General features: G+C 37.5%; 1 protein-coding gene and 1 pseudogene across 1 annotated transcript; one reads left to right on the top strand and one right to left on the bottom strand.

Annotated features, from left to right (window-relative positions):
- Window positions 1-11,227: 11,227 nt before the first annotated feature.
- On the top strand, window positions 11,228-13,170 carry LOC119506129 (serine/threonine-protein phosphatase 2A 55 kDa regulatory subunit B alpha isoform). The gene is made up of 2 exons (XM_037799039.1): window positions 11,228-11,519; window positions 11,591-13,170. Exons 1-2 carry the CDS (start codon window positions 11,343-11,345, stop codon window positions 12,755-12,757), a joined length of 1,344 nt encoding a protein of 447 aa, XP_037654967.1. The 5' UTR covers window positions 11,228-11,342; the 3' UTR covers window positions 12,758-13,170.
- Window positions 13,171-18,163: 4,993 nt separating this feature from the next.
- Window positions 18,164-19,718, bottom strand: LOC119506040 (annotated as a pseudogene).
- Window positions 19,719-25,430: the final 5,712 nt, after the last annotated feature.

Raw genomic sequence — 25,430 nt, 5'->3', positions numbered from 1 at the left:
GAAATGATTCTTGTGGGGTTCAGTTGGAGAACTCAGTTTGGGGTGTGTTGCTGGAGCCATCTGCCCCGAATGTGGGGCGTGTGTACAGGTGGCCAGGGAGGAAGGGCATCTTTAATATTCAAATCCCCCAGGTTCCCAGAGATTCAAGGCCACTGCAAGAGTCTAAGCCTTCATTTGATTTCAGCCCAGACCCTCTCTCTCACTGTCACACAAACCACCAGACTTGGTATAGTGTCCCTGGGTTCCCCGAGCGGGTCCCCCTCCCAGCCGCAATCCTCCAGGAGCTCTGCCGAGGGAATGCTGTGCTACGTCACAAGTGCACGCCGTCCCTCAAGGGAAGCCCCGGGCCGTCAGGCCGTGCAGGGGCACTCTCAGCCTGATGCAAAGATGGCCGAACGGGGCGTCTCAACCACCCCCCCTTGCACAGTTCCTCCTTCCCAGCTCCGGGACAACTGGAGGGGTTCTGGGCTGTGGGCACAGCCCCGGGCAGGAGTTTATCCAGCCCTCCGGGGAGCCAGCTGCGAGCTGTGGGGTTTCTTTCTGTTTCCGGCTTTCCCCTCTGTTCCCCCAGCCCTGAGGGTATCTGCAGCAGGCTGTCCTCCAGGCCAGACACCGAGAGGCCGGCCCAGCCCCCTCTTGCTGTGTTTTACTGTGTGGTTCCCACTCCCGCAACTGCAGCTGCTCCTGGGTTTTTCCCTTTTATTTTTTTTTTAAAAGAGCCAGTCCGTCTGCAAGCACCAAGCCCTGGTTTCCCCGCAATGCTGCACAGCTGCGGGTCTTCCAGCCAGCTTACTGACTCATTTCAGAATGCAGACTCCCAGTTTCACCAAGTATGTGGCCCCTGTGATACTAGCAGACCTCATCCAGCTGGCGCATCGCTGTAACTGGTATTCTGGGTCACTTTCTGGTTTTTATATAGCGTTTTTCATGGCAGTGTTTTTTTGCTCTGTCTCACCTTGCTGCCGTCTTAGTTTCTCCCTGATCATTGAGTTTTAATTTTAAATATATATGTTTATTCTAGTGTTCTGTTTGGTTACTTTTCAAATCCATCCGAGCTTTTTAATTGTTTGTTTTGTATTCATGTTTTTTATGACATCTTTTATTCTTTTAAACATTTTAACATAATCATTTCATTATTTGAAATTCTCAGGGGAAGTATCAACCTCTTTTGTGATTCTGCTGACTCTTGCTCACGTCTGGGTGTGACTTGTCTTTCGTGATTCCTGGGATACTTGGGATAAGGATGCATCTTTCCAGAGATGATTTATCTGTACATCTTTCAGGTCTCCCAAGTGTACCAATCCAGGACTTTAAAATAATATATTAACCTGGGAATTTCCCAGACTTTACAGGTAAGTGTAGATGTGGACTTTGAAACTGTGCAACATGTTTGAATTCTCAAGGGAGCCTCTCTTTCCCCACTCAGAATCTAAGATAAGGCAGACAGTTCTCTTTATCATGACCCTTTGCTAGAATGACAATTTATTCTACTTGTGAAGGTGAACATAGGTTTTATTTGTGAAGAAAGTCGCTGTTTCAGCTCCCCACCTTTGTGCAGGCCTCTATTCTTGCCTTATGTTCCCCAAACTAGCTTTAAAAAATACAACTGTCAATATTGTCAAAAAAAAAACCCTAGGAAATAATAGTGTTAGCATAAACTTAGCATTCTGGTTTCTGTTTTCCTCTTCTTTTTTTGGCCTCTCAGGATTTCCCTCACTTTCTCAGGAGGTTAATGATACATTTAAAGAAATGTTTATTTTCTCTTCTCCTGCATTTCTACATGTTTCATACATCGGAAGTTTTTTCAGTGTAAACTTCCCACCAAAGTGCTGGGTTCCAGAGACCCCAATATCATTCATTTATCCTTCAGGTACCTTTGTCATTACTATTTGGCACCGTGATTCTGAGTACATACCAGTATATTTTATCATATGAAATTAGACATTGTAAATATGATCATACAAATTTAAGAAGAGGAACAAGATTCCACCCTAGTCTTCTTGGTCACATTGTTTTGGTGTTTCCAGTCTTGTTTTTATTTTGTAAGCTAATTTTTAAATACTTTTCTATATAGCAGTGTCGCTTTGACAAAATTTTAAAGAATTAAAAAAAGGAAAGAAAAGACAGGAAATTTCTAATCAAATCAAGCCTGGCCATGAGTGTAAAATTATGAGAAAAATTATTTTACTTGTCAGAGACAGTCAAAAGACAGAATTCCAGCATAAGAACATAAGATGCTAATTGTGAGCTTTATGTACATATCAAAGGCTATGATATTTCTCTACTTACTTAAAGATGGATTAAATTTGAAAAAAAAATAGCATCCACATTTTTACAAGGCATTTTTACCTTTATTGTACTGTTAACATTTGAAAGAGAAGGTATTTAAAAAACTGTGTCATAATTTATCATAACATTATTTAGTCACCATTGAGTCAGTTTTTCTGAAAGTCTAAGTCAACCCCAACATCTTGTTTTGGTTGAAAATATGTTAAATTCATATGTTACATGTGGGGACTAATAACACCACTCTTTTTATGGTGTAAGGGATATCCTCAATTGCAGCAAACTGAAAAAGGTACAGCAGAGAATGGGTATAATGGCTAAAGATTTTTTTTTAATTCAATTTTATTGAGATATATTCACACACCATGCAGTCATACAAAGCATACATTCAGTTGTTCACAGTACCATTATATAGTTGTGTGTTCATCACCAAAATTAATTTTTGAACATTTTTATTACCACACACACAAAAATCATAAGAATAAAAATTAAAGTGAAAAAGAACAATTAAAGTAAAAAAGAACACTGGGTGCCTTTTTTTTTTAATATTCAAATTTTTTTTTAATTTTTTAACTTTTTTTATCTAAAAATTTAAAAACACACACACACTCACACACATTTCAAACAAAACAAAGCAAAGGATTAAGGAAAAAAAAAACCTAAAATGACTACTTTGCTTCCAACATGTTCCTACCATACCCCCCAAAAATTAACAAATCATAATCAAAGGCATAAGAAAAACCAAATAACCTAAAATAACTACATTAAAGCTAATTTTTACTGCAATAGCTTCTTTTCACTTTATCAAAAAATTAAAAAAAAAATTCAAACCAAACAAAGGAATAGGAAAAACAAAAAACCTAAAATAATTGCTCCCAACGTGTTCCTACCATACCCCAAGAAAATTAACAAACCATAATCATTGCTGAGCAGTCCCATAACAGTGAGATTACCCTCAATAGCTTATCTGTTCTTATTAGATTATCATTCCCCCTTCACTAGCTTCTGTCTGTCTCTAGGTCCCCCACATTCTACAATATAAAATATTTATTTTACACTTTTCACAGATCACATAAGTGGTGACATACAATATCTCTCCTTTTGTGCCTGGCTTATTTCACTCAGCATTATGTCTTCAAGGATCGTCCATGTTGTCATATGTTTCACGACCTTGTTCCTTTTTACTGCCACGTAGTATTCCATTGTGTGTATATATCACATTTTCTTTATCCACTCATCTGTTGAAGGGCATTTCTCTACTCATCCTGGACAAAGGACAAAGGGGAGTGTGGTTCACATGGCTTTCCCAATCACATTGTCACCCCTCATAAGCTATAGTTTTATACAATCATCCTCAAGATTCAGGGGTTCTGGGTTGTAGTTTGATAGTTTCAGGTATTTACTGCTAGCTATTCCAATTCATTAGAACCTTAAAAGTGTTGTCTATATTGTGCGTAAGAGTGCCCACCAGAGTGACTTCTCGGCTCCTTTTGGAATCTCTCTGCCACTGAAGCTTATTTCATTTCCTTTCACATCCCCTTTTTGGTCAAAAAGATGTTCTCCATCCCATGATGCTGGGTCTAGATTCCTGCCTGGGAGTCATATTCCACATTGCCAGGGAGATTCACTGCCCTCGGTGTCAGATCCCACGTAGAGGGGAGGGCAGTGATTTCACCTGCCAAAGTTGGCTTAGCTAGAGAGAGAGGGCCACATCTGAGCAACAAAGAGGCATTCGGGAGGAGGCTCTTAAGCACAATTACAGGGAGGCCTAGCCTCTCCTTTGCAGCAACAGTCTTTCCAAGGGCAAGTCCTGTGGTAGAGGGCTCAGCCCATCAAACCACCAGTCCCCTATGTCTGTGAGCACATCAGCAACCATCCAGGTGGGGAAGCCCAACACCCCTGCATTCTCCACCAGCTCCTCAGGGGGGGGCTCTGCATATTTTTTTTCATTTTTTTTTAATTAACTCTTTTTTTTAAATCAACTATTAACTATTTTAAAAAAATTTAAAAAAACATACAGTAAAAAGGCATTTCAAACAAACCATAACAAGGGAGTAAGAAAAAGGCAACTAACCTAAAATAACTACTTTACTTCCAATGTGTTCCTACTCTACCCCAAGAAAATAACCTAATATAGCAACATTTCTGTGAACTTGTCCCTACCATGCCCACCAGAAATTAATAGGAATAGTACGGTAGGGAGTGGTTTGTGCTTGGCTTCTTTCATTTAGCACAATGCTTTTGAGTTCATTTATGTTGTTGTGTTGTTATTACTGAATAGTACATTCCATGTTGATCCAATTTGTTTATCCTTTCTACAGTGATCTTTTGAAGAGCTTGAACTGGTACATTATTTATCTCAAGATTTACTTTGACACTTAATATCCAAACTGCATGACAGCATTTTTTCTTGTTCAAAAACACATTACAGTCAAATAGAAAATTAGACTAAAGGACATCTGAGGAGTAGCTATAATGGTTAACTTTGCATGTAGTAATGTTTCTTAAAGCACGGCCCCTGTACTGCCTATTTCAGAATCTCTTGGGGTACTTATCAAACATGCAGATTCCTGGGCCCTTCTCAGTCTCAGTAAGTTACACTCTTATTGGGGAAATCAGAATAACTTAAGGAGGTATCAGTACTACAGGTGATTCATCTCACCTTAGTGGGTGTGCATCCTAGTTCACAAACCCGGCTCAAGCGTTAGCCATCTACCATCTATTGTTCTCTCCACAGTGTCTACCGTTACCACAGGAGATTCAGTCCCACTGGAAAGTCAGCTCTGGAAATATTCCGCTGCTTCCAATTTATCCAGTGGAGCAATACAGCTTTCTTTTGTTTAGTGCTAGCATGGTATATCTTTTTCCATCCTTTTACTTTTGACCTATTTGTTTCTTTATGTGAAAAGGGTGTTTCTTGTAGATAGGTAACTGGTTCTTGCTCTTTTATCCAAACTGACAACCTCTGCCTTTAAATTGTGTTGTTTACCATTTGCATTTCATATGATTATTGATAGAGGTGGGTTTAAAATGCCACCTTGCTGTTTGATTTTCATTTGTTGCATCTGTTCTTTCTTCATCTTCTGCTTTTTTGGATTTTTTTTTATGATTCAATTTTACTCCTTTAATTGGCTTATTAGCTACAATGGCTAAAGATTTTGCTGCTTCAACTTTTAAAGCAATGTGTCTGAATTCTGTATCCCAGCCTACCAGGCAAATTAGAGGATACTTATAAAAACAGAGAAATTTTCTCCGGAAAACAATGTGTCTATCCATGCAGGAGAAAATTTATGGCATCCAGCCAATGTTCTCAAACTATAATGGGCATAATTATCACCTCTATGGTCTGATATTTTTGGCACGTAATCACCCAATCTCCCTTTTTATTAGCACCTTGTGCTGGATTATCTGTTTTCAACTTGGCAGTAGAGCCCTAGTGTGAAGCCTGCATGTGCAGTAAAGAGTTAACCTAGTAGGCCTGAGTCTGCTGTCCTTAGAAAAGCCTGCTTGCAAGGTTGGCCTCTGGCTGGTATCTGAAAACTTGGATTTGGAGAGAATTTCCATCATTTCCAGAACTCATAAGATTGGCTCACAGTGCCTAAACTGTGCAAACGATATAGTTAATGTTGAACAGATGCTTTCCTTCTAGGACACTGGAATTTTGGTACATGCTAGGCAGAGAGTACCTACATGACCATCTCCTAATAAAAACCCTGGGTAACAAAGTTTCTAATGAGCTTCCCTGCTAAGCAAATTTCACATGCATTGTCACAATAAATTTCTGGAAGAATTAAGCTTATCTTGTGTGGTTCCACTAGAAAGGACTCTTGGAAGCTTGCACCTGGTTTTGTCCCAGATTTTGTCCCATGTATCATTTCCTTTTGATGACTGTCTTCATATCTTTTACTAATTCATAGCCACAGTAAGACTATATGCTGAGTCCTGCGGGTCCTCCTAGGAAATCACAAAACCTGGGAGGGACTCCCAATAAGGGTTAGAGTTGGCCAATCAGGGAAATTGTGCAGCATTTGGGAGTCAAAAGCAAAGCAGACTGGAACATTGGGTATCTGTGTGACACCTGAAACTCAGAGCTAGAGCTCGGCAGATATGAATATCAGTATTTACACATACAGCAACTGTTGAAAAAAAAAAAAAAGCTGAAAAATAGCCCAGACTTCAATTAGAGATATGAGTGAAGCAGATCTGGTTAAGACTAGGGCAAATCAGGCCAAAGGGTAAAGGTAGGAACTGTGTGTTAAAACTTCAACTTCCATGTGAGACCAAGGGAAAGGATGTTTATTTGGTATAGGGTCTATATTTTCTAAACAATATAACTTCTTCAGTCAGCTTGTTTAAACATCACAATTACATGGAACTTTGAATAGGAAGTGAGATATGGTAGGTCTGTATAGGATAAAGTGAAATAGCAACACATCCCAAGGTAATTTGGGCAGAGAATAAAAACATATATTCGGTGTGCCCCTGAGGAGCTGGGGGAAAATGCGGAGATGTTGGACTTCCTCACCTGTATTGTTGCTGATGTTCTCACAAACATTGGGGACTGATGGCTTGATATGCTGAGCCCTCTGTCTTGGGGCTTGCCCCTATGAAGCTTGTTACTGCAAAGGAGAGGCTAAACCTGCTTATAATTGTGCTTAAAAGTCTCCCCCTGAGTGCCTCTTTGTTGCTCAGATGTGACCCTCTCTCTCTAACTAAACCACCTTGGCAGGTGATCTCACTGCCCTCCCCTCTACGTGGCACCTGATTCCCAAGGGTGTAAATCTCCCTGGCAATGCAGGATATGACTCCCGGGGGTGAATCTGGACGTGGCATTGTGGGATTGAGAACATCTTCTTGACTGAAAGGGGGAGGTGAAATGAAATGAAATAAATCTTCAGTGGCTGAGAGATTTCAAATGGAGTCGAGAGGTCACTCTGGTAGACATTCTTATGCACTACATAGTTAACACCTCTTAGGTTTTAATGTATTGGAATAGCTAGAAGGAAATACCTGAAACTACCAAACTCCAATGCAGTAGCCTTGACTCTTGAAGATGATTGTGTAACAATGTAGATTACAAGGGGTGACGGTGTGATTGTGAAAACTTTGTGCATCGCACTCCCTTTATCCAGTGTATGGATGGAAGAGTAGAAAAATGGGGACAACAACTAAACGAAAAATAATGTGGGATGGGGGGATGATTTGGGTGTTTTTTTTACTTTTATTTTTTATTCTAATTCTGATTCTTTCTGGTGTAAGGAAAATGTTTAGAAATAGATGCAGGTGATGAATGCACAACTATATGACGGTACTGTGAACAGTTGATTATACACAGTGGATGACTGTATGGTTGTGAATATATCTCAATAAAACTGAATTTTAAAAATAAGGAAAGCGGAGGTTATTATTCTCAGAAATCCATGGCAGTCAGTCATAGTGATGGGCAGATACAGAGATGCCCGGTGGATCCCAGATCATTCTTACTTTCTTCTCACTCTGAGGCCATCTCATCTTCTTGACTGCTGGCTGCACTGACCAATAGCAGCCCTAAGCCCACCATCATGCTCTTGGCTGTCAGCCTGAATAATGGCAGGTTCTACAGAGGCAATGGAAGAGTTCTCCATACTCATCAATGTGCTATCCTACTTGGAAGACAGATACACACAGTTTCTTGGACTTTTCCACTCTTGCATATCTACCTAACAGAAATGTATACATAAAAAGACATGTTCAGAATGTATATAAGAACATTATTTAGCTCCAGCTTAGCTGGAAATAGCTCAAAACTCAAAAACACACAAATGTTCATCAATAATAGAATGGATAAATCATCATACAAAGGAATTCTACATAACACTGAGAAGAATGAACAAAACTAAATGCAACAGTATAGATAAATCTCACAAACAAAAATGTTGAATGAAGGGGGCAGACAGAAAAGGGCATATATTGTATGACTGCATTTACAAAAATTCAATAATCAGCAGAACTAATCTCTGGCATTAGAAGTTGCTGTTTATCCTTGGAGGAAGGGTAATGACTGAAAGGAGAGATAGAGGAGACTCGTAATGTTCTGTTTCTTGACCTGAAGCTCGTTGTCTGGGCTTCCTCACTTTGTGAAAATTCATTGAGCTTGAAACATATGATTTGTGCACTTTTCTGCATATATGTTATAACCAATAGTACATTTAAAAAATCCTCTTCATGGCAAACAAAACCCTGTATTTTTTCCTCTGAAATATCTTTCAAGTTTCTCTCACTCTATCCTTTCTTGTGCTGCGGCCACAAAGGATTTTTTTAGCTCCTCCAACATTCCATGGTAACACCTGTCTCAAAGTTTTTTGTGCTATTCCTTTTTTTCTGGAATGCTCATTCCCCTCTACCAACCATGCACTTCATCTCCTCTTCACCTATTTATCGTTTGCTTATTATATTACAGCTCGGTATGATTCATTTATGCATCCATTCAACAAAGTTAAACACCTACCACATACCAGGCATTTTTCTATACACAAGGAATATAGCAGTGATCAATCATACAAAAACTTCTGCTGTCACTGAACTTACATATCAGTGAATGGAGACTGACAATAAACAAACTAGACATCACAATTTTAATAAGATAGACAGTGAAAACCTCACTGAGAATATGCCATTTGAACAAAGACCTGATGGGGTAAAGAAGGTGAGCCATGCAGATATCTAGGAGAAGAGAATTCCAGGCAGTGGGAACAGCAAGTACAAATGATTTAAAGTACCTGGCATATTTGAAGAACAGTAAGGAGGCCAGTGTGGCTAGGGTGGAGGTAACAGAGAAAAGAGTAGGAGGAGATGCAGAGAGAGGAGGGAGTGGGTGATGGGGGCAGATCATGCAGTGCCTTACAGACCATTACAAACACTTAGAATTTTATCTTGAATGAGATGGGAAGCCACTGGAGGAGTCTGAGCAGAGGAGTGACCTGATCTAATTTATATGCTAAAATAATTCCTCTGAATAAACTAAAGAGGAGAAAGGGTAGAAGTTGGACACCAGTAATATTCAAGGTGAGAAGACAATGGCCTGGACCAGGGTAGTAACAATGAGAAGTGGTCAGATTCTGGATTTGTTGACATTGGTTGTGAGATGTGAGAGAAAGAGAGGAGACAAGGATGATGCCAAGATTTTTGTTTTCAACAGCTGAAAGAATGGAGTTTCCGTTTATTGAAATGGGAAAATAATGATAGGTACAAGAGGTTTTTTTTGGAGGGGGGGAGGGAGGTGGAATTTGAAGAGCATTCTATGGAGACATCAGATAGATATAGAAGACAGGAATTCAGGAGGCAAAGGTACAGGCTAGAGATAGAAATTTGTGCGTTTTCAACATGTAAATGGCACTTAAAACCATAAGATCAGATGAAATTACCCTCCAAGTGAGTGTAAATAATGCATAGATCCTAGGGTTGAGCTCTGGGGCACTCCAGTGTTTAGAGGTCAGCCAAGAAGACTGAGATGGAGTAGTCAGTGAGGCAGGAGAACAACCAGGAGAGTGTGTTCATGCGGAAGCCAAGTGAAGAAGGAATTTTAGGAGGAGAGAGTGTTCAACAATGTCAAATGCTGCTGATGGTTCACAAAGAGAACTGAGAATCAGTCCCTTGGTGTGGCAATGTAGAAGCCACTGCTGACCTTGAAAAAAAGCAGGTTTGTTGGTAGTTAGATTGAAAGGCTTTGTTTTAGATTGGATATGTGCATTTTATTTCTAGGAGGGAAGGCAGAGTATGTGGGCACAGAAGAAATAAGGGATAGATAAGGTAGTGCAAGCTTGTGGAAATTTTCTTCTAATTACTTCTGTTTTTTCTCAGTACAGCATGAAGTGAAATCAGTAGCTGGGAATGAGAATGAGGTTTGAGGAGAGAGGGTATGAAATAGTTGTCTAAGAGAATTCAAAAATGAATGCCTGCATCAGTGATTTTGACCCATTGAAAAGCTTTGTGTAGATCCTGATATTTGATGAATCTCATTTTTAATGCTTTAAACCTAACAGAGAAAAGAGTATAGCTTCATTTAGAAATTCACCTCATGGTATACGTGGCCAGCAAAAAGAAAGAAGGAATGAAAAGAGACATCATTTTAAGGATATTTCCTGGACATTACAAACACCAATTCCACTTACATGCCAGTGTGCAGAATTTAGTCAATGATTACATCAAGCTGCAAGAGAGACTGGGTGGAGTATACCTAGCTAAATGTGGAGTCTACCTCAGAAAAATGGGAAAATAGATATAGGGGGAAATTAGTACCCTCTGCCAAAGATGTTATTAGAGTTCCCATCAAATATAAGGTAACCTGAGGAATAACATCTTAAATTACTAACTCAAACAATTCGTTAACATGAATCTTAGTATAATATAAGACTGACAACAAATGAATGAATTTGTTTCATTCTAAACAATACACTCATGTATAGAAAATGAAAAAGCAACTTTAATAGAAACAATCAAAACAATTGAAGGTTTTCTAGTGTGCAGTTCTATTAAATTTGGTTGGTTTTTATAAATTCATCAAGTACTGAGTCCTGTAATATCTTCAGTCCTAGGACTTCACAACCACATTTAAATCCCCTATATTCAGGCTGAGCATTGCTTGCTGTTTGTTCAGATAATTTAAAATATCTGAGCAATTTTTACAGAAAATTTTTAAAATTCAATAGTCAATAAATTGCTAAAAGAGAATCAAATACTAATTTTAAAAATCTCATAATTATGTCCAAAAACTGAAATATAAATTACCATTCATAGGAATACTACTGGAAGAAATATGAGAAAAGGAAAAAGCAAAAACACAATTTAGAAATTTACAATGTGGGGCCAGAAAAATTAATGCAGAATTTTAGATTCAATTTGTAAAAACAGAGTAGCAAAATTTTCTTCAAAATGTTAGGGAAAAAGAAGAATAGAGCCCCCACAGGTGCCATCCGCCGCCATCCGCCCTCTCTGCCCCCCCATCCCCAGGTGAGGGGGGTGAGTTCAGGAAGCAGAGACCCCGAGGAACCCATCAGGGTCACCATTTGCAGCGCAACATGGCAGGAGCTGGAGGAGGGAATGATATTCAGTGGTGTTTTTCTCAGGTGAAAGGAGCAGTAGATGATGATGTAGCAGAAGCAGATATAATTTCTACAGTAGAGTTCAATCATTCTGGAGAATTGCTGGCAACAGGAGATAAAGGTGGTAGAGTTGTCATCTTTCAACAGGAGCAGGAGCGCCTTTGACCTGAGGATCTCAAAGTGCTTTACAAACACTAATGAATTAATCCTCACAACACCCCAGTGAGAACAAAATCCAGGCTCATAGCAGAGGAGAATATAATGTTTACAGCACCTTTCAGAGCCATGAACCAGAGTTTGACTACTTGAAAAGTTTAGAAATAGAAGAGAAGATCAACAAAATTAGGTGGTTGCCCCAGAAAAATGCTGCTCAGTTTTTATTGTCTACCAATGATAAAACAATAAAATTATGGAAAATCAGTGAAAGGGACAAAAGACCAGAAGGGTATAACTTGAAAGAGGAAGATGGAAGGTATAGAGATCCTACTACAGTTACTACACTACGTGTACCAGTCTTTAGGCCCATGGATCTAATGGTTGAAGCCAGTCCAAGAAGAATATTTGCCAATGCTCATACATATCACATCAATTCTATTTCTATAAATAGTGATTATGAAACATATTTATCTGCAGATGATTTGCGGATTAATCTTTGGCATCTGGAAATTACAGACAGAAGTTTTAATATTGTGGATATCAAGCCTGCCAATATGGAAGAACTAACAGAGGTGATTACAGCAGCAGAATTCCATCCAAACAGCTGTAACACATTTGTATACAGCAGCAGTAAAGGAACTATTCGGTTATGTGACATGAGGGCATCTGCTCTCTGTGACAGACATTCTAAATTGTTTGAAGAACCTGAAGATCCCAGTAACAGGTCATTTTTTTCTGAAATCATCTCCTCTATTTCTGATGTAAAATTCAGCCATAGTGGTCGATATATGATGACTAGAGACTATTTGTCAGTCAAAATTTGGGACTTAAATATGGAAAACAGGCCTGTGGAAACCTATCAGGTTCATGAATACCTCAGAAGTAAACTTTGTTCACTGTATGAAAATGACTGCATATTTGACAAATTTGAATGTTGTTGGAATGGATCTGACAGTGTTGTTATGACTGGATCTTATAATAATTTCTTCAGAATGTTTGACAGGAACACGAAGCGAGACATAACCCTAGAAGCATCACGGGAAAATAATAAACCTCGCACGGTTTTGAAGCCACGCAAGGTCTGTGCAAGTGGCAAGCGAAAGAAAGATGAAATAAGTGTTGACAGCCTAGACTTCAACAAGAAAATACTTCATACAGCCTGGCACCCTAAGGAAAATATCATTGCTGTAGCAACCACAAACAATCTGTATATATTTCAAGACAAAGTGAATTAGGGTTGGCGTTCCCAGCAGAAGATCCCACTTCCTGCTTAGTTGAGATAGTTGAATCTAGTATTCGTACCTATAAAAGAGAGAGGTCCATTGTGGCACCCCTTTCCAGTGTTTAACAATGTGCCATCTGACAACACATTTTTATAGCTACATGGAGAAAGCTCTGTGGATTCATCACTCTGCTGTTCTCCATGTCTGCTAGCCATTTAGGTAAGGGTAGGGCACTTTTAATTTAAATGACTTCTTGCACCATCTTGCCTAATGGACTAGATTGGACTGTATCAACATTGATTTACTCCACTTTTTATGCCTTCCATTGTGATGACGTCAAACACAGTGAAAGCCTTCAGTCATGCTATGGGATTTAATTGTGTATCCTCATTACTGTATCATTTGTGGGGTACACCCTCCCCCCTTTTTAAATTAAATACAGCTCATTCTTACTGTGGCTTGTAGCATTCCTCCTCTCTGGCCTCCTGGACTCCTTCCATTCATCTCTCTTCCCCTTGCCTCTCCACCCAGTCTTGGTGGTGGTGTATTAAAAAAAAGAAAGCAAGCAAGCACACAAAATTAGTAGTCATTTTGGGGTCAGTGGTAAAGGGGGTATATGTTGCGAACAAATGTTTTTAATAACAGTTGGCTGTAATCACTCCTTGCCATGTCTGGCACTTGAAAATAAGGAAAAAAAAAAACTACTGAATAAAAGTGACAAAGAATGGAGAAAAAAAAAAAAAAAAAAGAAGAATAGAATGGTGTGATATTAGTTAAAATTAAATTTAAAATAAGTGACCAGCTTACTCTTGATTCCGTTATCAAAAAATAGAAGATTATGTAGTCCCCTTTCAAAAAATGATTATTGATTTGATTTAGTAAATTTTAAATATATAAATTCATTGTATTTATATCATAAAGGAAGCAAAACTCACTTACATAGCTTAATTTACATCCTTTTTTTCTTCAACCTAAACTATGAAGTAGAATTGAGTTCAAAAGATATGCAGTATGAACTGGTGCACAAGTTGGGGTAAAGACATAGTGGCTTAAACTCCTTTGATTTAAACCGAATTCAAATCTGTAAATAACTTAAAGAATTCGCTTTTTAAATTAAAGAGCCAGTTACTACTATTTTTGGAACTCAAAGAACTGGGAATGTACCTAATGGTCAGAAAAAGAACCCAATGAACTTAGACACAAGATTATCACCTGAGACTACAATGAAAACTTTTCCACATTGTGGATGAAATCCCTTCTCTGCAGAAGTTCTTGGTGGTTAGGATTTTGCCTGAATCAAAGCAGAAAGAGCTGGAGAAGAGTTTGTGATCTCAGGAGGGTTTGACTGAATGGAAAAGAAAGCAGTAACTTTACTAATAGAACTTATATATCGAAAAAAGAATTTGTTCATAGAGAAGGTAGTATTCACTGAAAATAGAAATGGGGGAGATTTAGCCTCTCAGCATCTGGTAATATTAAACAGCAAAGCTTCTGAGAAAAAGACAGCTCTCCACATGCAAACATTCTAATTATTATTGAAGTGGACTCTGCTATGGGGCAGAGATACTTAAATGGGGTTTTCCATGGGCTTCAATAAATTTCCCTCAAGATTATCCAACAGTACCTCTGACTCCATGCTGACCAAGTAACCTGGCTTCTCACTCAGTTTTCCAGGTATACACTGCATCTGGAAAGAGGGCATTGCAGAAAAATGGAAATAGTTTTTCAGTCACATCACTGTTATTCCATTTACAGATTGTTCTCTTGTTATACAGATGATCCTTATGAGAAAATGTTATAGTGGGATCTTCAGGGAATTCTAAAATTGGATCTGAAAATCACTGTCACCAACCTTGTAATGATTTTTTGTTCTTTGAAAGCTGGGAATACAACAGGCTGTGATTGTTTTAAAGCTGGCTAAGATACAGAGGGCTCCTCCCCTGTTGGGCAAGCAGTATGTCTGCACAAAAGGTGGCTAAAGACATAGCAAATCATCTTATTGAAGCACTTTGCTAAGGAATCCAGTTTACTTCCTTTTCTGGGATTGCTCTTTTTTTTAATATATTTCTTTGTAAGAAAATCAAATTTTAACAGCATTCATGAGGAACAGAATATGCCTAAACTAAAAACAATTAAAGATGTACATTGAAATCTCCCACCATGATGACTATCTAGTCAGTTTCTCCTTCAATTTCTATTACTTTTTGTTTTATATATTAAGACTACTCTATTAAATACATATGAATTTATAATTAAAATTTTTCCTTTTTTATTATTCTCAGAACTTTTCAATTTTTTTTGTTTCAATTATTTTTTTAAATCAGTCTATTTTGTCTGATATTAACACAGCTACATCAGCTCTCTTTTATCAAATATATAAGTTTTCATCTTTTAATTTTTAGCTTTCTCAGTCATAGTGTATGTCTTAGTTTGTCAGGCTGCTATGACAAATACTGCACAATGGGTTGGCTTAAACAACAAGAATTTATTGTCTCATGGTTTTAGAGGCTAGAAGGCTTGGGGTTCCTTGGCTTGCCTCCCTGTTTTCCATTCTTTCCATGGTGATACCGTTTCCTTTCTCTCTTCTTTTCTTGTTTCTAGCAACTTCTGGCTTCTGGCTCCTCCCTGTGGCTTTTTCTTTGTAAGGCCTCCAGTAGTCTGGATTAATGCCTACCCTGGTTCATTTCAGCCATACCTTCACTAAAAATAACATCTTCAAGAGATCCTATTTACAATGGGTTCACATCCATAGGAATGTGGATTAAAATGAAGAGCATGTCTAGACTGGGATTCATAATTCAATCCACCACAGTGTATCTCTAGTAAACAGCATATAGTTGTTGTTGTTTTTTTAATTAATCTAACCATATCAACTGGTGAGTCTACTTAATTTACATTAATGTACATATATTTGGACTTGTTTCCCATCTTACATTGCACTTTCTGTTTGTCAGGTTTCTTTCTATACTTCTTTATTCTCCTTTCTTGTCTTTACTGGAGACTAATTTATTTCTTCCCTTTTTTCTTTTTCTTTTTTTCCTTTTTTTTTTCTTTTTTCATTTTCTGCTTCACTCATGTTTTACACTATATTTCTCTTCTTTTAATAGTTATCCTTGCATTTTTTCTGCATACTAGACAAAGTTTAAAGTTAATCAGTAACCCCTTTTTATTAGTCAGGGTTCTCCAGAGAAACAGAAACAAGACCAACAGGACACACACACTCACACACACACACTCACACCACATACACACATATATGTGTAAATAGCATGAGATTTATTATTAGAGGAATTGACTCACACAACTGTGGAGATTGGCAAATCCAAATTCCATAATTCCAATGGATAGGCCACAAGTTGGGAACTCCAATGAAGGTTTCAATGAATTACCCAAGAGAAGCGGGCTAGCTAAAGTAGAGACAGAAATTCTTCCTCTGACTGTTGAAATCATCACTTCTCCCTTTAAGGCCTTCAACTGATTGGTTGAGACTTCTCTCATTGCTAAAGGCAATCTCCTTGACTATTGTAGATGCAATCAATCATAGATGCAACCAATGATTTAAATCCACAAAATTCCCTCACAGTAAAAATCAAACCAGTGCTTGCTTAATCAGCAACTGGACTCCATAACCTAGACAAGTTGACACATGATCTCAACCATCACACCTTGTCTTAAAACAAAATAAGATCTTTAAAACAATTTAACTAAGGTCACCTATTCCTAAATAACAAGCTATTATCATCCAGCATTTTATTTCTTTCCTTTTTTAATCCTCCAGATTAAAATATTATTATTTAGTGCAAACTATTTTTGTTTAAATTTGTCTACATGTTTTACCAATTGTTTGACATCCTTCTTTCTTGTATGCCAGACCATCCTTCCAAGGCCATTTTCTTCTTAAAGTACATATAAGGATGTTCCTTTAGTGAAGTCTTTTGGTGATAAATATTCCCAATTCTTATTTATCTAGAAATGTGTTTATATTTCCATATCATTTTAAGATAGTTTTTCTAGGTAAAAGTTTTTGGTTGACAGTTATTTTTGTTCAGCACTTTAAAAATACTGTTACTCTGACTTTTTTTTGAAGCACAAAAGTTTTTAATTTTGAAATCCAATTTATGTATTTTTTCCTTTTGTCACCTATGCTTTTAGTGTCTCATATAAGAAACCATTTCCTAACCCAAGAACATGAAGATTTATTCCTACATTTTCTTCCAAGAGTTTTATAGGTTTTGCCCTCACATTTAGGTCTATAATACATTTTGTATTAATTTTTGTAAATAGTCTGAGACAGGAATTCAACTTCATTCTTTTGTATGTAGATATCCAGTTTCTCAGTGCCATATATTGAAGACTATTCTTTGTTGCCTTGGCAGCCTTGTGATAAATCAATTGACCACAATTTTAAGGATTTATTTCTGGACACTCATTCTATTCCATTGACCTATATGTCTGTCCTTATGCCAGTGTTACACTGTCTTTATAACTATGTAGAAAAGTTTTTTTTTAACTTTAATCTTTTTTATTAAAATAACATAATTGAGGAACCATAGGACAATAACCTTATTTTTTTCAGATGCAATAAAAACAAAATTAAAACCCAAATCATCAAGAAAACCTATATTCTTGGCTTCCTTGCATATACACGATGTGACTGTAGAGACAAGGCTGGCTCTGCAGTCCCACCCTATTGGGGCAGCTCCTGGAAGACTAAATTCAGTGTGATGGAAGACTGCTCCCTGAAAGGAGGGCAGAGACTGGAAAAGACAGACCATTCACCTCATCTGGAAAACCATCCCAATGAACTGGAGACCTCACAGGCTGCACAAAAGAAATGAAGTATCCAAGAAGTTAAGTTCCATAGTACCAAAGCAGGTTCCTTCAGGAGGCCAGGGTCTCAACAGTCCTGGGGTGTTTGATGCATTAAACCAACACTCTCTTTGAAGCACAGTCCTTCTTGTGATTGCATTCCTCATAGGAACTTATTTCCAACGTCCATGTTCCCCACAACATCAGGCTGGATTGCCTGCTATCTTTACTTCCCCTTCCAAGTGTCTTTTTTTGGGGGTGGGGGGTGAGGGTGGAGCTTAACATGCTCATTTAGCCAGTAGCCAGGGCCCAAGATGATGTTTTGTCACCTGCATCCACTTGTGCATCTGGAGAAGGACTGGCTCATGAACATGGGGGGAGAGAAGAGGGATCAGGACGAACTAGCATTGCAAATGGCTTCCTTCTCCCAAGACCAGAAAGGGTAGAAAAGAAGGTCACATGAAGTTAAGGCCCTGTGAGTAGTCTAGGAGGTCCTTAGCAGCAGCTTCTCTTAAAATGATCTCTCTGCCCCATAGAAAGGGAGTGGAAAAGTGGTGCCTGCTGACTCTCCTTCCTCCCTGGAGGCCTGAGCGCAGGTGCAAAGTTCAACTAGAAGACAGGCAGTCTAGGGGATGTGGTCAATGTGCAGGCATTGATTCCCTCGGTGTGGGCCTCCCAATGCAGACATGGCTCAGAAACACTCTGGTTAACTTTCGGTAGAGTGTTGAAGCAGCCTGATGGAAGACAGAATCTGGGGGAAAAGTGGTCTTTCTTCCTTGACTTTCTTCACACAGTTGGACACATCGCTTTGGAGAAGTTCTTGTATAGCTTACTGAGATCTGGGGAGGCATACCTTTGGCCCACCATGATGATGATCTGATCCTGGTGAACTGTGAATAAGGAAGCTCCCCTGTCATCAGCTCATATAATACAATGCTATGGGAGTACACATCAGACTGGAAGCTGAATGGGTTAATGTCCTGCATTCAGATAACCTCTGGGGCCATCCGTCTGCTGAAAATCATTCCAGCATGACTTGACTGTGGCCAAACCAAAATCTCCAATTTTCACTGTCAGGCCTTCATGGAGAAATATATTGTTGGATTTCAAGTCTCTGTGGATGGTGTTCTTTGCATGTAGATAGTCATTCCCTGAGCCAACTGCCAGGCAATGTCAATTAGCTGAAACATCTGAAAATTGGTTTCCTGGACATGCTGGTGTTTGAAGAGGATGGTGTCCTCATACCACTTAGTCATGATTGCCAGGCTGTCCTTTGTCATATACCCCATGAAAAGGAGGATGTCTGTGGGTTGTGTTTTGCACAGGACAGTTACCTCATTCCTGAAGGCATGGAACTGCTCTGTTGTTCGGTTGACAATCTTTAAGATCTTAACAGCAACCTCTCCCTGCCACTTGCCCTTATAAACAGATCCAGTGAACCTGACCCAAACTAGGTCACTTCACTGGCTTCTCCACCCCGGTAATAGCTTGAATCTCTCTGTCCACTAGGACTGATTTTCTCCTGGATGCTGGTGCCCACCCTCTCTGTGCTGGCACAGGGGTTTTGTTGATCACAGGGCTGTGATCAGCCTACTGGGCTCAGGTTATTGCAGCTGCTGGACAGGACTAAAGGTGAGGTTGTCCACAGGTAGGGAGGTGCTGACCATGTGGACATTTAGGTGTGGATGTTTACCTCTGCCTCTGGGAGAGTAAATCCTCAGAGCGGGGGCTGGAGGTGTTGAAGGTGAAGGTGTGGGGTGTGGTGTATATGTGCTGGGAACTAACAGGCATTTGGGAAACAGACCCTCACATGTGACACATTTTTAAAGAAGGTAGTACTATCACTAATAGAATTTGGAAACAATAAGAGCTGCCTGATATTACTCCAGTCCATATACATAGTAGGTACTCTGGTGCTACAGTGCTCATGGAATTTGTAGCCACAAGTCTGATATTGAAACCCATTTGGAAGGCAAGCTTCAAGAAAATTTTCCAAGCAAAGTTGTGTATTGTGAGGGGAACATGACCCAGAAAACCTACTTGAATTTATTCTCCAAAGAAGCAGCATCAGTACTCCAATTTAAATATGATTTTTACCTTTGTGCTCCTGAAAGAGTCTGAACACTACGCAACACTATAGTTGAAGGCTCCTCACCTTGAACATGTTCATAAGGCAGTCAGGCAAGTTCATTCCTTTTCACATACTCACCACTAGATCTTATGGAAATAAAAGAAACTGTTGATTAAATTAACAAGATTCTGGATACTCATAGTACAAGACTAGAGAAAGCTGAACAATGACTCAGCAACCTGGAGTACAACAAAATGGAAAATGAAAGAACAAAAGAAAGAATGGGGAAAAAATTGAAAAAATCAAAATGGACCTCAGGGATATGATAGAGAAAAGAAAACATCCAAGTATAAGAATTTCTGATTCTGTTCATTGAATCAGAGAAATGGATATTGGAGAAATGGATATTGGACTTACCTCCCCACAAAAAACAACTATTCAACTGGACAAAATATACAAAACAACTGTTTATAGGCATTGGACAACAGATAGTGTGCTGCTGTGACCTTGATATAAAGGAAACAGACAAGGTGAGCTGCACATTCTCTTTGGCTTTCTGCCTATAACAACTTCCAAAATATAACACAAAACTGTGAAGCCCAAACAGAGAACAACAGTCTCACTGGATGGAAGAAAGAGAGATTGAAGTTCAGAGACAATGAGAGAATTGAAACTTGAGGGCAGAACACCAGGAAGGAGGAAGTTTTACAGGGTAGGAGCTCCAGAAATCCATCATGGATCCCCTTGATTATTTAGCTAAATGTTAAGCTAGGCAAGCACAGGGTGAGACTCTGCAAGGCTTGACAGAAAACAGCTCCTAGGATTTCTGAATTGAATGGAGATTCCAGAGGTTTCAGAGTCCCAACCAGCAAGAGAGACTTTGGTGAACACTCTGAGTAGTTGTTGCTACCTTTGCTTTAAATAGGAAAAGACAATTGTCTTTTAAAGTTATTAAGAAATAAAAAAAATCTTTTATAATTTAGTCACACTAAAGGTCTAGAAATAATATTCCAAGAAATTGTTGGGGAAAATTTCCCAAACCTACACAACATAAATACACAAAGCATAAATGCCCAGAGAACTCCAAATAGAATAAATCCAAAGAAAGCCACTCCAAGACATATTCTGATCAGACTGTCAAATACTGAAGAGAAGGAGCAAGTTCTGAAAGCAGCAAGAGGAAAGCAATTCACCACATACAAAGGAAACAACATAAGACTAAGTAGTGACTACTCAGCGGCCACCATGGAGGCGAGAAGGCAGTGGCATGACGTATTTAAAATTCTGAGAGAGAAAAATTTCCAACCAAGAATTCTTTATCCAGCAAAGCTCTCTTTCAAATTTGAGGGAGAACTTAAACTTTTCACAGACAAACAAATGCTGAGAGATTTCGCTAATAAAAGACCTACCCTACTTGAGATACTAAAGAGAGGCCTACCGACAGAGAAACAAAGAAGGGAGAGATGTGGAGAAAGATTCTGTAATAGTAGATGAAAATGCATTTTTTAAAGCCATATAGTGACCATTGAATATAAGTTTGGCTTTATTATCATCACAGTCATCATAAGACACAACCCTATATTAAATTATTTTTAATTCCATCTTTCAGAGAGGAATAAACAGACATTGCAGAATGGTGACATTATGAAGGAGAAAACATGCTTGGTATTACATCCTATTCCATGCTATCATTTCTTTCACTCTATTTCAAATGGATAACTCAGGTTAATGTTATGGCATTCTTTCTGAAACACTAGAAGTCAGAAGATGAAGATATTTGCCTCACTTTTCTGACTTGCTGATTGTAAATGTGGTCATCTCACTTAACTTGTGTGATGACTCTTAGTTTCCTAATTGATAAAACAGGCATTAGACTAAGAATAATTAAAAACTATTAAATTTAAGCCTGAAAATATAGACTTCTTTTGAAAATCCAAAGGAATACTCATACTTTTTGAGAGTATTGAAAAATGTGTATTCTCAATTACGTTTTATTGGTTGATGTAGATTAGATGCCATTGTCTGCAGATAGGCATAGGATATATAGAGCAAAGGCATATAGGGAGCAGTGTTGGTGAAAATGTCTATTTATATATAGAGAGACATCTATTATTGTAGTCATTGAACTACTAAATTTAAGTGGCAATTATTAACTTCTATTTAATACACTAAAACAAAAGAACATTAATTGTGGACCCAAGATTTGCTATTTATTGCAAAGTTAATGGAAAATACTGAACCATTTTAGCTTCTGCGTTCAGATAGAAGGTCTGGCAAAAAAAAAAAAATCTATTTACTCTCTGATCTCTAAGCTTGTATGGTTTACAGTGAGAATTCCTATAAACAGAACAAAATTATCTCAATGCATTTAGTTCCTTGGTTCAGATAAAAATAATTTGAATAGCAGGGATTATGTGTAGGCATGTTTTTAAATATACAAAGGAGGAAGGAGGGGAAGTATTGATCTGTATTCAGATTTACTGTGCAACCTGTGTATGATGAGAATAGTGCAACAATATCCTCATCTGTAAAATTTATAACACAGCCACTATTTTGTGATATCAAATAAGATAACTATAAATATCTGAAAATTAAATACTATTCTGAAACTTTAAAAAAAATAGAGAGCCATATAGGGAAAAAATACACCTATTGCAAACTAGTTACAGTTAGTAGTATTTTAACATTCTTTCATCAACTGTAACAAATGTACTATACCAATACTATGAGTCAACAATGGAGAGGGATAGTTAGGGGTATGGGAGAATTTGAGTTTCCTTTTTTTTGTCTGTATTTCTTTTCTGGAGTAATGAAAATGTTCTAAAATTTGAAAAAAAATTAATTGTGGTGATGGATGCACAGCTGTATGATGGTACCGTGGGCAACTGATTGTACACTTTGGATCTTTGGATAATTGTATGGTATATGAACAATCTCAATAAGTAAAAAATTTTAAAATTAAAAGAAAAAGAATACATCATCAAATCCAGGGTCATGCATTTTTAAGTTTATGTCTTCAATCCATTTTGAGTTAATTTTTGTATGTGGCTTGATGTACGGTTACAACCTTTTTTGCATGTGGTTATCCAGTTGCTCATGCACTATCGTAAAAACTATCCTTTTCCAATTGAATGGTCATAACACCTTGTCAAAAAGTAATTGACCATGATGAATAAGTTTGTTTCTGGACACAAAATTCTATTAATCTCTAAATCTATCTTCATGTCAATACCACACTCTTTAGATTACTGCAGATTTGGAGTAAATTTTGTCTTTTGGAAGTGTGACATCTCAAACTTTGTGCTTTTTAAGATTGATTTGGCTATTTGTGGACACCTGGTATTCCATGTGAACTTCACAGTCAGCTTATCCATTTCTGTAAAAAAAAAAACAGCAGTTCAAATTTGGAAAGAGATTGCATCATAGATTGCTTTGGGGTATAATGACATTCTTAATAAAATTAAGTCTTATGATTCATGATTATCAGATATTTTTCCAGTTATTAAATATTTATTTTTTCCAACAATATTTTGTAGTTTTCAGTGTAGAATCTTGCATCTCCTTTGTAAAATTTATTCTTAAGTATTTTATCCACTTCGAAACAATGTTATTGGGATTTTTTCTCGTTTTCACTTTTGGATTTTTGTTCCTATTATAAGGAAATAAAACTGATTTTTTTATATGTTAAAACAACAACAACAACAACAACAACAAATCATTTCATACAAAGCTCTTTTATAGTGTTTCTGATCATTGATGTCTGAAGTCATTGGGGTATAATTCTGTTGATTGTGCTTTCTACTGATTCTTACTCATGGAAAATTTTTTCATATGAGTTTGATGTTCTTTGTATGTGAGTTTTTATGTTTGATCTTAATTTGTGAAGATTATTGGAGCTGATATTGTGCATGCTTTTGTCCAGAGAGAGTTTGCAGCTGCTTATCCTGAAAGCCAGGGGGTGCTACCAACCTGGGTCCACTTTAGTACGGTTTCAGAATCTTTGGCTGAATGCAAGAGCCTCGTGTTCTACTTTTCTGCCTTGTGATAGTAGCTTAGTCTTCCGATTTCAGTTATATTTCTGGCATTAGCTCTTTGGGTAGCTCTTTTTCTGTTTTCTGTTTGCTTTCTGTTTCCTGCCCTGATTTCAGGGCACTGTATTTGTTGTTGCTGTTGTTTGACAGAGAATTTTAGAGATTTTCTAATAACAATAACAACAACAAAAACAGGGAAAAAAGAGAACTAATGATATTTATTATACAGATTAACACTGGAGCTGTCATTTGGTCAGGAGACTAAGTTGGCATGAAGCATATTTGGTATCCTGAGGGAAGACTGGGGGTTCTGCAAGATTGGGGATTCACAACACTCCCCAGGATTTCTTTCCATTTTGGTATACAACCATAAAAAATGTTGAGTTAAGTGGATTTAATGAGTGTATTATAAGCTACACCTCACAAAATGGACATGTGGCTTAAAAAGAATCTTAAAAAGAAACTTTGCAGTTAATACAAATAATGAAAGCACAAGCACAAGATTTTAAAATATGGTAGAGGTTATATTTCTACTCCTGATAGTAGCATATCAGACTCATTATAAGGAAAAAGTAATGTCACAATGTTAGCCACAATTTTTAGAAATTGAAATTATTATGAAGATTATATGAAATATGAATTTATGTACATTTTGCTTAACTATTAACTTACTCTATTATCATTTTTGAGATGTTAGCTAATGATAGTAGAAAGGTAGCTGATTAGCAAAATATTTAAAATATAAGCATTCAGAACATGAAGACAATTTTCTGTAAGTTTTTCAGTGATGTTAGAAGTCATGCAATATTGAACACCTTACTTTCCGCAAAGATTTCTTTTTAGCCAAAAAACAAAAAGGCATATTTCATTTGATAAGCTAGTGGTATTTCCTGTTATGATTAAAAAAAACAAAAAACGGCTGAATAAAAAAACACAAGGAAAACAATTTGTTGACAAACTAAAATGCAGTCTCATTGCCAACCATGAAAGACAAAGGGAAAAAAAAAAAAGCTGAAGATTAGAAGAAAAAGGCATTTGAACAAACAGGCAACATGGAAGCTTTGCTGTGCAGTTGGATGGAAGCATAGATGTTTCTACACTTGTTTCAGCTTATGGTGTTTGTCAATTCTGTTTAGTAACAAAATACACAAATCACTACTATTTTTCTGTGCCACCCAAGTAAAGATATACCAAAGAATGTGTGTCCTTGCTCGTAAACAACTTCTGTAATAAAAGCAATGTTTTATGAAAAACTGATGAAGCAGTTGTTATAACTGCAATTTTAAAAAGGAATTTGAGCAGAAGTATGGATGGAAATAGGAGTGCATGTGATAATTTTGTATAAAGGACACCTTTATAACTTTAAAATAGTTTAATTTCCACATACTTTGAAATGAGGAGAGTAACTACAAAAATCTTTTGTACCATACAGATGCTTGATATTTATTTAGTGGCAACATTTTGTTTCCATGATGACAGGTGGCTTCTTGTAGCATGCTTCTTTTTTAAAAATTAAATCTAATCTTTCCTTTTAAGGTATAATGATAACCAAGAGAGTTACTACTTTTCAAAAGAAATTTGTGCTAGGAAGAGAGCGTTTAAAAAACAGAAATTTTGAAATGTTTCCACAGTTTTGTGATTTTTTCCTAAAAACAATTAAAAATATAAATGTGTCACCTATAAAACCTTTCATATCTACACACTTAAATTTCATGCAAACAGAATTTTTTCATTTATTTAAAAATCTTCCAGATAAAGTGTCTCAGTGGGTTTT

This window comes from Choloepus didactylus, chromosome 11, assembly GCF_015220235.1.
Source record: "Choloepus didactylus isolate mChoDid1 chromosome 11, mChoDid1.pri, whole genome shotgun sequence".
In the NCBI taxonomy this organism is placed as follows: domain Eukaryota; kingdom Metazoa; phylum Chordata; class Mammalia; order Pilosa; family Megalonychidae; genus Choloepus; species Choloepus didactylus.
This window is presented reverse-complemented; position numbering and strand designations above follow the sequence as displayed.